The sequence below is a fragment of the Streptopelia decaocto genome (assembly GCF_964273445.1).
Source record: "Streptopelia decaocto genome assembly, chromosome: 6".
Classification (NCBI taxonomy): Eukaryota; Metazoa; Chordata; class Aves; order Columbiformes; family Columbidae; genus Streptopelia; species Streptopelia decaocto.
This window is the reverse complement of record NC_138660.1, coordinates 39,011,345-39,026,956: the sequence shown is the minus strand read 5'-3', so window position 1 is coordinate 39,026,956 and position 15,612 is coordinate 39,011,345. Positions and strand designations below refer to the sequence as shown.

The following is a 15,612-nucleotide window of genomic DNA, read 5'->3' as shown; positions in this document are numbered from 1 at the left end:
ATAAATGGAAAAGTTGTTTCCCCAAATGTTCTAAAGGTGTGAAGCACTTACTGTGGAAGAAGCAAATGCTCGGAAGCTCACCGCTAGGATACCGTCCGACCATTCATGTGACACAGGATCAAACTGTCCATAGAGCTGACCCATTGTTATTGATTTGGGATTTAAAACAGTGATTTGAACTTTGTTTTCTTCCATCAGCCCCTGAAGACACAAAAGGAATAAAATCTGTTAACACCAAACATGCGTAAACATTTTATCAGTTTACAGCAGGAAAGACAATTATCCCAACTTTATCATATAAAGTTGGAAGTCTCATTTTAATATTGAATGGATTTTTTTTTTTAATATAATTGAACCGGACATTATGCAGTCCACAAAGAGATCCAAGTTCTATTCTTAGACTTCCAGGGATTACAACAGGCCAAGCCCTTTCCTCTCTACCCCATTTTTCCCATGATCAATGAATAAATATGACTGCCTTAGTACATTTCTGAGTTTGATGTCAAAATAAACTTATAAAGTTGGCTTGGTGGTTGGCTTTTTTTGTTTGGTTGGTTTTCTGTGTTTGTTTTTTACTTAAGTCTTGTAAAGATACCTGATTTTTCTTTTTGATTAAACATATTCTTTTATTTTCTTTTTGTGACTAAATATGACACTTAATACTGCACACATCAGAGATCAGCTGGCTGAAAACACAGTTCTGCAGGAAAGAATTACAAGCAAAAGCAACAACCTGCAAATGCTCCTTTGAACACCTACTTACTACAACCTTAGAACACGAGAGACACGTATCCCCAGTTGAAGAAAAAAATACTCTTTCCTTCCAAAAGCATCCCTAGCGTTTAGGAACTTGAACTGAGAAATTGGGAGTTCAGCATCATTTCATGCCAGTTCTGATTACCTTCCTCCCACAGATACACATAACCTTTCAGATCCACTGTTTTCTGTAGTTCAAAATGAAATAATCTCTGTTAAAAGAGAGTTCAGTAGATACCACAGGATTAAGCTGGAAATCTGTAAAAGCGTTCTCAAGGAAAAGCTCATCATAAAACTTCAAGTAGCTAATTCAGCCCTTGTCCAGTCGCATGAAAGAATTTAGAGAAAACCTGATGTGCAGAAATGCATGAAATGTATGAAATACATAGATTAAAAAATTGGGTCATCCTATCTGGGGTAAGTTTGGAAGTACATCTTCTCAATTATATTCTTTAGCTGTTCCTTAAAGTAAATTCTGTATTCAATATAAATACTAAAATATGTTTATAAAATCTGTTTGAAAATAGTTTTTCACTAGAAATATGTATAAACATGTTTAGATACCTTCTCACATATGTCTCCCAATGCTCCTGCCAGAACTCGATAGGCACATGTTTTTCCCCCAAAAGGCTCTCCAACTATCATAAAGCCATGACGCACAATCATCATCTCATAAATCTGCAGGATCTTCATAGTAAATGCGTCAGTCATTTGCAAATTCATAGCATCACAGGTTTTTTTGATGGCTTCAAACAGGTCTTTGTAGTCTGGTTTGGGTAGCTTCACACCAGGAAACAAATCGGAAGTAATACCCTGTCCAAACAATTAATTAAAATACACTTATTTTCACAGTAATTTGGTCCAAATCTCATGCAATCAATGCTTTGTTGACACTAGGCAGACTAATATCTATTTTGATAAATAAAAGAATCATGAATTTAACATGTCACCCTTGCCTGAGCCAAAACTCTGACTGAGGGAGAACATGGTTTTTTCCCCATTTCTCTCAAGTGTGATATATAAATTAAGTGAAGAAATTAATATTTCTCACAATAAAAACTGAAATTATTCTTAAAAATAACATTTACAATTTTAAAGTACATTACTATTGGTGAACTTAAATATTTTTATAATTCTTCCTGTATCTGATAAAAATTTCAAACAAAGCTACTCTCTTCCAGAACTAACAGAATTAAGCTATTACAGTTCCCACATACTCCTATTTTATTGCTGACCCTTAAATCTGTCCCACAATGGAGAACTAATTCCAGTGACATTGTAGCATCATTCTCATTTGCCAGTGTTTTCCCTTATAACATGCATCTGTTCTGTACTGACATAACCACCTACTTCTATTTATTAGCTTTACATTCCTTAGCCTTCTTTTACCATTTACATGTTGATAATACGCTACTTCCTAGTTTCAAGTTACTAATATTTTCCTATTTTAGGGATGCACCAACAACTAAAGTATTAGTATGTGCAAGGCTATTTCATCTCTACAGCAATATACATTTGTTGTTCTATGAAAGTGAAAAACATATAGTATTACTTCATAAATAAATATAGCAATTTCCGTACGCTAAATTCTTAACGTCGCTATTCTTATTCTTAAAGACCAAATCTTAGAGAAACAACTAGTGAAGATGTTTCCACTTTCCAAGACAACTTCTCTAAATTTATCTTCATTGTTTCAAAACCTACAAAAATATGACATCTCCCTTAAATGCTCATGACTTGTTTTCAGGAACAAGTGCATAATTTTGGCAGAATTTTAATTAGATCAGAGGGACAGTGTCCAGAGATATATGTTCAGTTCCTAATTCATTACATTTTCTTATAATTTTGGGCAAGGCAATTACCTTTTCTGTGCTTCAGATTTCTAAGGCTTTTTCTTAAAATGCCTAAAGGAAAGAGCTTTCCTGTTACTTGCACACCCTCATGCATGTTTTCTTATAGAAATTAACTCATTTTATTCTATAAGAAAATTACACAAAAATAAGAATTTGCATGGAAAATTTCAACTAATACAAGTGCTGAAATATACCTATTACTATCTAAAATAACTCGTGAGACTTTTGTTGTGAATGTATAATTGCACACAAATTCCCAGGGCTCTATATGAAGAATCTTTTTTTCACATGAGGTTTTCCCACTCATGTTTAAAAATGTACACATGAAGGACAATGTTTTCCCAGTTTCCAAAGATCTATGTACAGAAGCCCAGATCCTTCCCCCTTTTTCTAACAGGACACAGAAAGCTAGCAGCTCCCAAAGATTGCAAAAATTTGCAATTTACCTCAAAAAGTGGTAAATCATGAGACAAGAATTTAGGCAGGTTGACATCTGTAATGGATCTAAGGAGCAAAATTTCTTCATCTTCTGATGGATATTTCAGCTAAAAGACACAAAAAATAGTGTGAGTTAATTTTTATAGTTTCAAAACCCAGATGTTAAACTTGCCTGTTTTACTGAACAGTTCCTGTTGTCCTTCTCTGTAACTATTTTGGCACATTCAGGTCCACTGCTAACCATGTACGTTCCAGGTGGATGTTTACACATTCCTATTAAGGTGTTTGCAGAAGGTATCTATAGTCAGGCCGATTTCACTGTAGTTTATGCCCAGTGAGGGGTGTTACTAGCAAAGTGATATTACTTGTTTTCCTAACCCATTGATTTTTTGCTTTCTAAGATGTATTCCTTTTCTTCCTAAGAAGAATAATTTCCCCTACTTCGATGTAAAACTTCTGCCTTCAGCAAAGTGGAAATTCTAAAAGTTTGCATACAGATTTCTCTCCCAGGTTATTTAAAAAAAAAAAAAAAAAAAAAAAAAGTAAAAATGTGCCTCTTTTGCCACAATACATAGCTTAGCTACTGACTGGGGGGTTTGCAAGATTTTTTTGTAATAGTAGAATTATAGGTTGAAAAAAAAAATGGAAGGGAATTGTAAAATTCTTCTAGTCGACTTAAACAAAAATAATCGAATTAATGAAATTACAGCGTAGTTTCTTAGTAAGATGTATTCATCAACCCACAATGCAAGACAAAACAAAAAACTACATCCTCCACCATTTTGCTTAAAGACCAAAGAGTGATCAAAGTCACATGTGGGAGATATTAGCCCGTGTATTACTGGAAAGTGTTCACAGGCTATGGCAAAGGTAACTGAACCTGAGAAAAAAAAACAGAGCAAAGCAGTGGCCAAAAGGCCAAACAGCTCTTGAAGGCTAATCAGCACAATTAGTAGGCATGCTGTTCAGTGACAAGTGGGGCACTGAATGGCCCGGGGAGCTGTCTCTCCTCTTGACTTTCCTCAGCTTACGCCCTAATACAGACCCTTTCCATTTTAATCAGTATTACAGGATGAAATTTTAAATAGCAGCTTGCTGGGAGGTAGGATTGTGTACCTTCTGCTACAAAAGAGACACATTATTATGTTCCTGGAGGACAAAGAAAATTCAAGACATCATTTACCTTCAGGTTGCCAGCTGCAGTGAGCACTGACTTCACAGCTCTCATCCCATAATCATAATGGTGCTGAGAAGACAACTGCTCTGAACACAGGCGATACGTAGCTACAATTTTGACAGACAGAGGTCGAGCAGTAACAAAACCACAAGAATACAGCACAATCTCTGCAATCATGGCATAATCAGGAACCATCATAGCTACTGTTCTAAAGAGAGCCTATCAAACATACACATGAAAAATGACATCAGAAAAAAGCAGACCACACCACTATATACAACTTTTTTCTACAATTACACAAAATACTCTTTTTTTTTCCATTATTTCATTAATAAAGTGACAGTCAATTACCTATCACAATTCTGACTACAATATATTTAATGGCTCTCCATAAATGCTTAGAAATAATTTATTTTCCATTGTGACAACTCATGGTTGTCGTTCTTCTTCCTTCAAGATTAGCAACAAAATCACATCAAACAATACAAGCTCTAGAAAGAACAGGGGAGTGTAAACAACTCCCACAAATAAGTTGATGCTCCAGACTCCTACCAGCATTGTTTAGCTACAGCCTCTGCTTCAATTTCACCAGGGCTCTACCAAACAAGCATCAAAATACTTTCAGACAGAGAAAACTTCCTCTACTTTTCATACTCTACCAGAGCGTTTTAAAAATTATCCTCTTTCATCTATACAAGTCATATTTTTGAGTCTTGTCTTCACAAGACAAGTGTTAGTGAGTAAGATTCCCAGGAGATATTTACGAAGACTCTACTTTTCTAAGTTTTTGTTAATTTATCAATATATTGGCTCAGATTTCCTTTTCTTTCCATAGACACAGGGCAAATGTATTTAAAGCTAAGAAAGGATGTAGCACTTGCAACAAGCACTCAACAATACACTTGAACAGAATAGAAATCTCTTATGTTAAAACAACACAAGTACGCTCAGATCATTTGTCAGAAAAAAGAAAAAAACATCACACAAAACCCAACACATTTTCATTCAATATCAAGATATTATTCACTGCTGTACACTATAAATGCTTCTTTGTGTTTCTTGGCTAAACGCCTGAGAGTTCAGAAATTAAAAGTGTTTTTTTTTAACTTTCTTTTTTTTTCCCTGACAGTCAGAACTTGAACCAAGCGATGACTTCCTGACATTCTAAAATGCAGTTTATTCCTATTTTTTTCAGTCTACTTACCCTTTTTCATTTCTTTTTTCTTCTGAGATGATTTTTACACTACACTAATAAAAACTGGACGGTAACCAATATTAGATGTTCTTAATAATTTCTATATTTGACAAAAAGTGACTTATTTTTGTACTTTCTCTATTAGCTATTAAAAGTAACAAAATTTTATAATACCTTAAGATTATCAGGAAGCTCTGAACGCCCAGCATAACCAGGATTCATAGTAATGAAGACAGCACAGGTCGGGTTCAGTTTCAATTCAGTTCCTTCAAATACTATTAATTCAGATCCTGAATTAATGCCTATGGAGAAATGAAAACTCATGTTATTTCTGGGGATCTTTTGTTGCATCTTTATTATTTGTCATACATAAGTAAAAGAGATTATTAAAATAAGAGGTTACCTCTTTGTATAGTAAAAATCTGCTGAGCAACCACAGAGAGTACTTCCAAATCAATCCTGTTGAATTCATCAAAGCAAGCCCATGCCCCACAACACAACAAACCCTACAAGAGACAAGCAGATGGCCAATTAATAGATATCTACTTCTTTCGGACATGCTGATCAAACTAATTCTGCAACAAGGAAAAGTTTTTATGTGCAAAAAAAAAGGACTTGCATCCATGATCCAGAGCACTAACTTCTAAACAAAATCATGCCAGAATTTGTTTCAAGAAGAATTACATAATTTAAACTTATGTTTGCCTGTAAAAACAAACAAACAAACAAAAACAACAAACCAAAACTGTACAAAAAACCCTGTACAAACTAATCCAAGCCCCTAATTCTTCTGTTGCATGCAAACTCCCTGTCAAATACACACACTTTGCATGTTTTACCTTCACAGTCAGTATCTGACAACTGGACAAGGGGGAAGATTTCAGCACTAAACAAGCCTCCAAAAAACCTATTCTTGTTTAGCATCTATGCTAACAGGTTTCACAGTGAAAAAAAGGCAGCTTAGAACTTATGCATAACTAAAATTAACCAGCTGGTTATGGCATACCCCATTACCTACAGTGCAACTAAAGAATAATTCTCTTTTCCTGCAGGTCTAGTTAATTCGTAGGTATTTTCTGAAATATGCTCCCTAAATGCTACTGTACCATCTCTGCAGCACTGCTATTCTCTCAATTGCATTTCATGCTTTGTTAACAGTAATTCTAAAATTCCCATTTAAGACACAGAATTTTGCTTTCATCATTCTAAATAAAACCCTTTCATTTAGCTTATTTTGATGAACTTCCAGCATGTTGAATTTTTAAGTCCAATCACATCATTCTAATGCCGATTGTAACTCACAAGGTGAGAATAATGCCAGGGAGAAAAGCACGCTTGCTCTGGTTTAGTATCATTCCAGTCCAAACCAGGACACAGGGTTACAAGACACAGGTGACCATTCAGGATAGATTTTCATAAGACAGAGCTGCCTCCTTCTGGATAATATGACTCTTACCACCTTATTTACAGTTTAGATTAAACCTCAAGTCCCCCAAAATTTGCAATCAGCTATTAAAAATGTACTCATTGAAATGACACCTATGTTGCTTATTTAAAGCAAAGAAAATCATGATGGTATATTGCATTTTCAATGCACAATACTTGCATTATATAGTGGCCTGGAAGTGGAGGAAGATACCTTCACAATACCTTAAGATCACTTTAAGTGCCAGATAATTAAAGGGCTTTAATAGAATGAAAAGTGACCCTCAAGATTTATCCAAACCTTAAAAAATTTTCCTAACGCAAGGTAATCCAAGCCATCAGAACAATTGAAAACCACACATTGTTTAGCTACAGCCTTTGCTAAATCTTTTGTAGTTTCTGTTTTTCCAGTTCCAGCAGGACCTTCTGGGGCACCTCCAAGATGTAGGTGTAGTGCACCAAATAGGGTTCTGAAAACAAAATAAATTAAAAAAAAGAAATTGTACAAATTGTCAGACTATTTTTCCAGCTGCTCTAACTTCTACCAGGAACTTAAAAAAATTTATTTCCTGTCTGCATTTTCTTATAGCGGTACTTTTTACCAGCTTCTGGCCAGCTGTAATTTACAAATGTTTACAAATGAAATTTGCTAGAAGTTCACAAAGGAGAACTGCTTACTTTTCACTTTCTAAATCTAAATTGTTTTGTAATTATTACTGTAGTGTCACAAAAGATTAATTTTAACAGAAAGTTAAATTAAAACATTCATACAAGATTGATTCTAGGCCATCAAAAGAAATATATCCTATTCTAATTATAACTATTAGAACATAAAAATACAAATTTGGAGTCATCTGTTCTCACGACTAATTAAAGTATCTCAACTAAACAAATTCTCGCTAATACAGTTCATTCAGTAACTTGCAGTTTTACCTGTAGCATCTGTCCGTAAGTGGAGTAATAACAAGCCTAGGGCTATTGCCAAGATATTCATATCCATACCTCAGTCCAGCATTGATCATCTTTGTTTCTAGATGCCCTTCCTAAGAAACAAGGCATTTATTTTACAGATTAAACACAGATTTTTTTAAAAACCCACAGCCACAACTCAACACTATTTCTTCATTTCCTAAGCAGGCCTGACTCCATTAGGGACAACTACAGGGCAGACTACAAACTGTTAGTCTGTAGTTTTGGTGTGACTCAAACAACAAAAAAAGCCAATTAATAAATACTAAAGGAGTAACACAAAAAGTCAATTTTTTACATTAACTTTTATCTAAAAAAAGTTTCTACTAATCATATTGCAGAATTAAACTGTCTTGAGTAGCTATTTAGAGAGACTTTCTAAAAGGTAAACAGAAATAATCACAAACAATAGCTGTAGCTATGGTCAATCTGATGCCTGTGATACACCAATGTATGATCCTTACAGATACATTTTTTTAAATTTCACATGCCATGTCTTCTATATAACAGGAAATCTTGTCCTGATTAATTTAAAATACTGTATCCTACCACTACTCACCATAAACATTATATTGTACAAATAAAATATTATTGACAATAAGTCAGATTGAAATCTCTAAGTGAAAATTGGCATCCATATAGCATTGCCTGTCCTACAGGATCAGAAAATGAAAACGCAGCCTTTGAGTGAACAAATTCTGTCTGTAACCTCTCCCCGCACATTCAGCAAATATACTGAGACTCAGCAGTGATGAAAAAAGGAATTTTAATTAAAACTGTTTGCGTCTGGCTACTGGCCATTCCAGTTAGCAATCCATAAAATGATCAGTTATAGGTATTCTCTTAGCAGCAGAAATTCTCACAGTAGTGTAACCTTTCTCTGTGTCAGCAAGCAAGCAGAAACTGAAAGCTGTTAACAGAAATTACCTTCTAAAAGGATTGAGAGGTATCACTTACCTCCCAGTAGTACCTCAGTTGACTTAACCATTCAAAGTCACTCTCATCTTTGACCTTCTTGCTTACTAGAGATGCAAGAACATCCCTGGCATGAACATCAAGAACAACAAGTGCTCCCAGAGTCACACGATTTTGCTTTGACAGCTTTCCTCGCACCAAGCCGACAATGTCCTCAATCTGTCTGTTATTCTGCTCCAGAAAATTCTCTAGTGCCTGCAAAAAATTTTTAGAGGTTAATTAGTTCCGTGTCTAGTCTAAGGCATGATTCCTTTTTCTTTTATCACTTTCATTTCTTTGTACTAAAAAGTTTCTTCTCACTAAAACAGTAGTACAATGTCCTCCATTCACCAGTATTTCAACACAGTTTTGGTTTGCTTATTTCTTTGGTTTTGGGGGGGGGTGGGGGGGTGGGGGGGTGTGTTTGTGGGTTTTTGTTGTTGTGGTGGTAGTGGTTTCTTTGGTTTTGTGGGGTTTGTTTTGTTGTTGGTTTAACTTCTACGGAAGTGTATGTGAAACATCAATGATACATATTTGGAAACACACCAGCATACACTATTTTCTTCCTGGTACACAGGAAATAGTCCTTTTTTTTTTTTTTTTTACATATTTCACATTAAGGAAAATGCCAAAATGCCACACGTGTTTTAAAGATCTACTGAGTACATCTAGAATATACTTTCTATCGTATGGGACACTATCATACTAGAAAAACACTTTTATGTCTTAACAAGTTAGTAACACAACTATAATTTAAAAAAATTAACAGGAAAATGTATTTTTCTGCAACTTTTCAGTTTATTGATTTTTGATTATCGTTTGTGTTGTTAAAGTAACCATTGTACCACCACAGTACTTAGATGTGATGAAGTTCTGTACCAGTCAGGCATATAGATTCATTATTTGACAAGGGTGAGGATGGTATATATCTTCTAAAGCTAGTCCTAGCCCATCTTCACAAAAAGCACTAAACATTAATGAAGGTGAGACTTCTCATGCAGACAAGCTGTGCTAGTCTGTACCACCTGAATACATCACTGGGCTGCTTTCCCAGAAACATGGGATCTATATGTTGAGCTCAAAAGTATGTGCTCTAACACAGCACAGAAGCATTGGTGCCTACATCCCAAAGGAAATATTAACTTCAAAGTCTTCAAGGATCACATTTCAGATAGATCTCTAAACTAGATTTTCAAAAGATTAACTACTATACTGAACACTTCTTCATCCAAAACATGTTACTACCAAAGACCTGATTTATTACTGCATTATTTGACATAAATTTAAATTTAAAATAAGCTTACTGTTTGGCCATTTCTGATAGACATCTGTACGTCCATTGTCCAGAAAGTCTGGGATACACAAAGAACTGTTTGTCCTGGCCACTCTCTTACCCAATTAACACGTGCAGTTTTTGGATAAGCTTCAATTGCCTCCCCAATGACCTAGATAGGAAAAAGCACACTCTAACTAACTACATGTGAAAACACATAATGTTCAGTTTTATAATTAATTTAAGTTAGATTGTATTCCTGAGATTAAAAAATAAATAAGGGTCTAGATTCAGCCTCGAATTCAAGTCTGATCTACTCAATACTGATATCTTGCAGACAAAGCTCTCAAAGCTCAAAAAAACCCCAAAATAATGTAACATGAACAAAGTGATCACACGAAATTTTTGAGAACTGATTTCATAACACATTCCTAAATTATTCTTGCCATCAGACACTTAATATTTGCTAGCTCCATCTGTAAGGAAACTAGAAAACAAGTACAAACACAATCTAGTTAGAAGTAATATCCCCAAACAGGAAGTTTTTTCATCTATTAATTCAAATAAAAAGCCAGAGCTTTGATTTTGCACGTCACATTAAACTTATGCCTAACTTCTAGTGTATTTTCTAATAACAGAATGATTAACCTGGTTCTAGCACCACACAAGGATAATCCAAATGAAATCTAAACTTGCACGGGAAAAATCTTTCAGTGTATATCAACAGGCTACTTTCCTGCCATTAATAAAACCCAAGACAGCATCAGAGAAAGTGCAAATTTAATTACCCCATTGACACTGAAAAGGACCAAATAAAGGTGATGACAGAGATGGTTAAATATAAAACACAATGAGGAGACAACGTAAAGATACCATTTGAAAAGAAGAGTTAGTAGTTTAAAGGTAGTCATAATTAAGAGGAACATTAGAAAAAAACCATGGGCAATCTTTCCATTTAATCTTGTCCCTTAATACCACATCAAGTATAGAACCATCTCTGGCAAAGAAATCCTTGGAGCAAACATTTCTGACTCTACTATTTAATTTTAAAAGAATTTTAGAGATTTTTACAACCAGAAACTGATACCAGAACTTAATTTTATAAAAATACAGCCTTTAAAGGCTGAATTCATGGTTCTAACGTTCATGCTAGGTGCAAAAAATTAAAAGTGATTCCAGTATGTGTACATGTTTACTGAAGAAATCAATGCTGAATGACATGCGCCTAGAAAATAAGAGGTTAGGACTTGTTACCTTGTGGACAGACTTCACCATCGCTGCCTCCAGTTCAACCAGCCACTTTTCAACTTGACCTTTAGCTGCTGATGTTGAGATTGTCTCTATGAGTTCCACAATCTCACCTTCACTACTTTTCATGTGTGTAATATCTAATGCCTCTGTAAATTCCACTTGTGCAATTCCTTCAAAACACTTTTTCAAGTGAGGTTGTACCCTAGAAAACAAAACTAGTATTATACAGCTTCTGACAATTTTGTCTTGCCAACAGTACCAAAGAAGATCTAATTAAAAAAGAATATTTTTCTGAACAGTTTACTTAAAAGTTCCTCTTAGGTTTGTTAAAAAAAACAAAAAACACCTTATCTTTTGTAGTACACCCTGCAAGATACTTACCACTATATTTTTAGAAGACCACTTTAAAGGTGTAAAATATTATTTATGGCTTCTGTAATATATAAACTAGTAAGGATATACAAGTATTCTTTTTTTAACTTGTAATCCACCTACACTACATAAAATTCCAGTATTTATATCTTCCCAGCAAAATACGGTGAACAGTAAGGAATTTGAGTAAAGCAACCAAGTACAACCTTAAACAATAGCTTGTAATAAATAATTTTAAAAAATCTTTAAGATCTTTTCTCTTCACAAGACCTCTTTCCCTGTTCATTGAGCATTTCTCCAGGACTGAACTGACATTTTATTTTTCATTTTTGCTCTCATTTTTGCATGACCTTGCACTGTATTCACTGCATGCTATCAAGTCTGAATACTGAGAATCAAACCCCAGTTTCTCTGCTTAGAGTGAAGGTTAAATTGGTCAACAAGATCACTTCTGCAGGAATCTTCATAGAGCTAACAGTACAAGAAGATCTCATACCAAGCTATGCTTTTTGCAGTTTAATTCTGAGTGTGGTTGGGAAATAGAAATCCCAAAGAGAGTTAAAACACAGTAAAAAATTTTTGAAATATTTTAATTAGGACTGCCCTGAAGAGGTAAAATGCAAGTCAGTAGTATACAGCAGGGGTGTCAAACACATTTTCACCAGGGGCTACAACAGCCTCGTGGCTGCCTTCAAAGGGCTGAATATAATTTTAGGACTGTGTAAATATAACTACTCCTACTTTTATACAATCCTGAAATTACATTCAGCCCTTTGAAAGCAACCGTGAGGCCAATGTGGCCCCTGGTTAAAATAAGTTTGACACCCCTGGTATACAGATTTCATTTGATATTCTATTTTCTACTGGGAAAAATCCGGTATGTTCATTCCACCACCAATTACTTCACGGACTTCTGATTATTCTGAAAACCAGTGTATGGAAGGGTTGCTAGTTAAGAAAACAGAACTGAATTAAATTGGCCACATTAAAAATGACTCTGCGTTCACCTATAATAAAATCTAACCAAGTAGATACTTAATACCATAACTGTCACTGAGGAAAAAAAGAGAGTTCTGCGCTCAGAGAAACCACATGACAAGACTATCTGCATGCACTGTAATTCACAAATACATCTGTTCAATATGGCCATACCGAGTAGGATCTTTGGTCTCTGAAAGAATCTCAAGGAGTTCATCATTAGACAAAAAAAAGAATCTGGGAAAAAACAGGCGCTTCTTCTCCAGGTATTCATTAAGTCCCTTGAGAATCAGCTCCAGAAATCCATTGCACTTCCTCAGTTTCTCCAACATCTTGTCTATCACTACTACTCCCAGTACCTGTTTGTCCTGGAAAAGAAATTATTCCAGACAAAAATCTTAATATCTTCTCAAGTAAATCACCACACAGAGCTGCAGAAGTCTTCAGCAAAATGAAACTTTATCTCAAACCTGCTTTACTCAAACCATTGTCAGGTTTACAATTTACTAATATTCTTCATTGCCAGGGTTCACTGGAAAAATAGTTAGGTAGTTAGTACTTAAGTTTTCAAAACATGAACTATTATTTTTGAAAATAATTTTCAAAACAGGATCAGTTCAAACAGCACAACTCCCATCACATTCTGTTGAAGTCACATCAGTTTACACTGGCTATTCCATTGGATTACATAATCAAGCAACAAGAAAAATTACAGCATTTTGACGGATTTCTAAAAGTGTACTTCTACGACAACAATGCAGTCACACATTTAAAGTGGTAGCCATCTGTCAGAGTTCAATGCAAAAAAAATTATCTTTCCTTCCATCTAAAATTCATAAATATAGAGATGAGATTACAAGTATTGAGATGACAAAGCTTTATACAGGCAACACTGACACCTCAGTACTAACACTAACTATTCACATGATGTAACAAATGGTATTCTCTGATCTCCATACATTTACTAGCCAAATACATGTTCAAAGATTTTTTTGCTAGGTAAAATGTAGAAAGTCATACTTGCTTTAAGAATATAAACAAATAGATTATTATTTCTTTTTACAATACCACACGAATACCACCTGTCTAGATACACTACTGGATAAACACTGGGTTTCTTATATTTATGCACTGTGTAGATGGCAAAATATATATTAAGACATATAGTGGTTTCCAAATTCTTTCCAGTGATTTCCAAACTAACCTCTCAATTTAATTAAATGCTTAGAAAAATTGCTACATAAAATTAAAGTTACCTCAGTTAATACAAGTATAACACAAAAAAGATTTTGCAGAAGACCTAACGGTTGCCCAGCTAAGCAGCATTAAAGAAATACAGGTGTCTGAACATCAGGTTCTAGAATTTAATATGCCTTATGACCATCCTATACTAATCATCATGATATTTGTTCATCTTGCTCACCAAGTATGGGGTTTGGGGAGCAAAACAAGACAAACATTGAAAAGGAGGAAATTACGCAGATTTACGACTGAGGAAGTCAAACCAAGCAAATGCTTCTCCTCAGTTCCAGTATGGGCTTGCGTTCCCCTGTGACTGAATCTATTCTAATTCAGCTCTAGTTCAGGCCTGTGTCAGTACATTAAATGACTTGTTAACTGTGAACTGATTCAAACCCACTCCTGTTGCAAGGAAATAGAGAGCAATAAATTCCCAACCCCTGCTCCACTTCCTGAAGTCAGAAAACACAGCTTCTGCCACAGCTTCTCCACTACCACGTACATCAGACAGTATTTCCCAAGATATGGAATAGGGCCAGAATGACCAGAGGGGAGATGGAAACAGAGCTAACCAGAAACGTTAGTCAGCCCTTAGGTCCCCTCTGCTCTTCCCAGTGAGCATGCACCTGGAAGCACACAGCATAGAAAACAGAGCCAGGATTACAGGAAAAAGAGACACAGTATTGCCAACCATAAGGAACACCCAAGAGATCCATGGGGAGAACTTCAGGCAAGTCAGTCTCCTGAAGGCTTGCGAGAACTGCTCACGGTAACAGCAAAGACTCCAACAACGGACAGCAGAAACCAAAGATGTCTCCAGGCTATTTCCACTAGGAAGAGCTTTGTCAAAGCCCATTACAAATACAGAACATCTGTGCTGGTTTGATTGAAAATGAGTTAATTTTCTTCATGCTGTTAGAAACCTTTCTTTTTCATAGCTAACACAGTCATTATTTGGAGTTAGTTTGAGAACAAGAGATAACACCCTGGGACAGAGTTAATGTGAGGGATCGAGGAACGAGGACATAGATGGGGGAGAGCTTGACTGACATCCAGGCTGATCAATAAGAGTATTCCATCCCACTAATGTCATGCTTCATATTTAAAGAGAGTTGGGATCTTCTGGTCTCTCTTGCTTCTTTGCTTCCTTTGTTCTTTTTGTCAGAGCTGGGGGAGTCTGGTTCTGGATATATAGTTTGGCCTTTTGCCGTTTTGCAGAAGCCTCTGGGCCTTTCTGCATTTTTTCTCTTTGGGATTAGCTGCTTGGGACCAGGTGCTGCTTCCTAGGACTGGTGTGGATGGAGTTTGAGAGGTATTACATCTTTTATTTTATATTCTATTTCTATTTTATATATATATTTACTAGCAGTATATTAGTATTTTGTTATTTTATTAAACTGTGTTTATCTCAATCCAAGTTTCTCCCTTCCTTTTCAATTCTCTCCCCTATTTGGAGGGGTGGAGGGCAAGTGAGTGGCTATCATAGTTTTATTGCTAGCTCGGACTAAGCCATGACAACGTCCCACACAGCAAAAATCTCTGACAGGGTTTGCAGAACAGTGTCTCAGAGCAGAAGGCTGGGTGACGCACATTGCAAGGGACAGATGACAGGCCAGGCTGCTGTGCAAAGCCCAGAAGGTGCAAAAGACATCTGTACAAAATAAACCCCTGAAGGGATGGCAATACAGATTGGAGCCAGGAACCTGACTGCTGTTCTGCTTCACTTGGCAGA

At 35.6% G+C, this 15,612-nt stretch overlaps 1 protein-coding gene across 1 annotated transcript in view; it reads right to left on the bottom strand.

Moving 5' to 3' along the window:
- DNAH7 (dynein axonemal heavy chain 7) overlaps positions 1-15,612 on the bottom strand; it is a gene marked incomplete at both ends in the record, with an annotated part of 98,012 nt that overhangs the window by 51,499 nt on the left and 30,901 nt on the right. The window contains 12 exons of the mRNA XM_082055980.1: positions 52-201; positions 1,321-1,569; positions 3,056-3,154; positions 4,231-4,443; positions 5,594-5,721; positions 5,823-5,925; positions 7,146-7,314; positions 7,778-7,887; positions 8,771-8,983; positions 10,072-10,212; positions 11,295-11,493; positions 12,816-13,009. Coding sequence (XP_081912106.1) covers positions 52-201; positions 1,321-1,569; positions 3,056-3,154; positions 4,231-4,443; positions 5,594-5,721; positions 5,823-5,925; positions 7,146-7,314; positions 7,778-7,887; positions 8,771-8,983; positions 10,072-10,212; positions 11,295-11,493; positions 12,816-13,009 — 1,968 coding nt within the window. The remainder of the gene's footprint in view (positions 1-51; positions 202-1,320; positions 1,570-3,055; positions 3,155-4,230; positions 4,444-5,593; positions 5,722-5,822; positions 5,926-7,145; positions 7,315-7,777; positions 7,888-8,770; positions 8,984-10,071; positions 10,213-11,294; positions 11,494-12,815; positions 13,010-15,612) is intronic.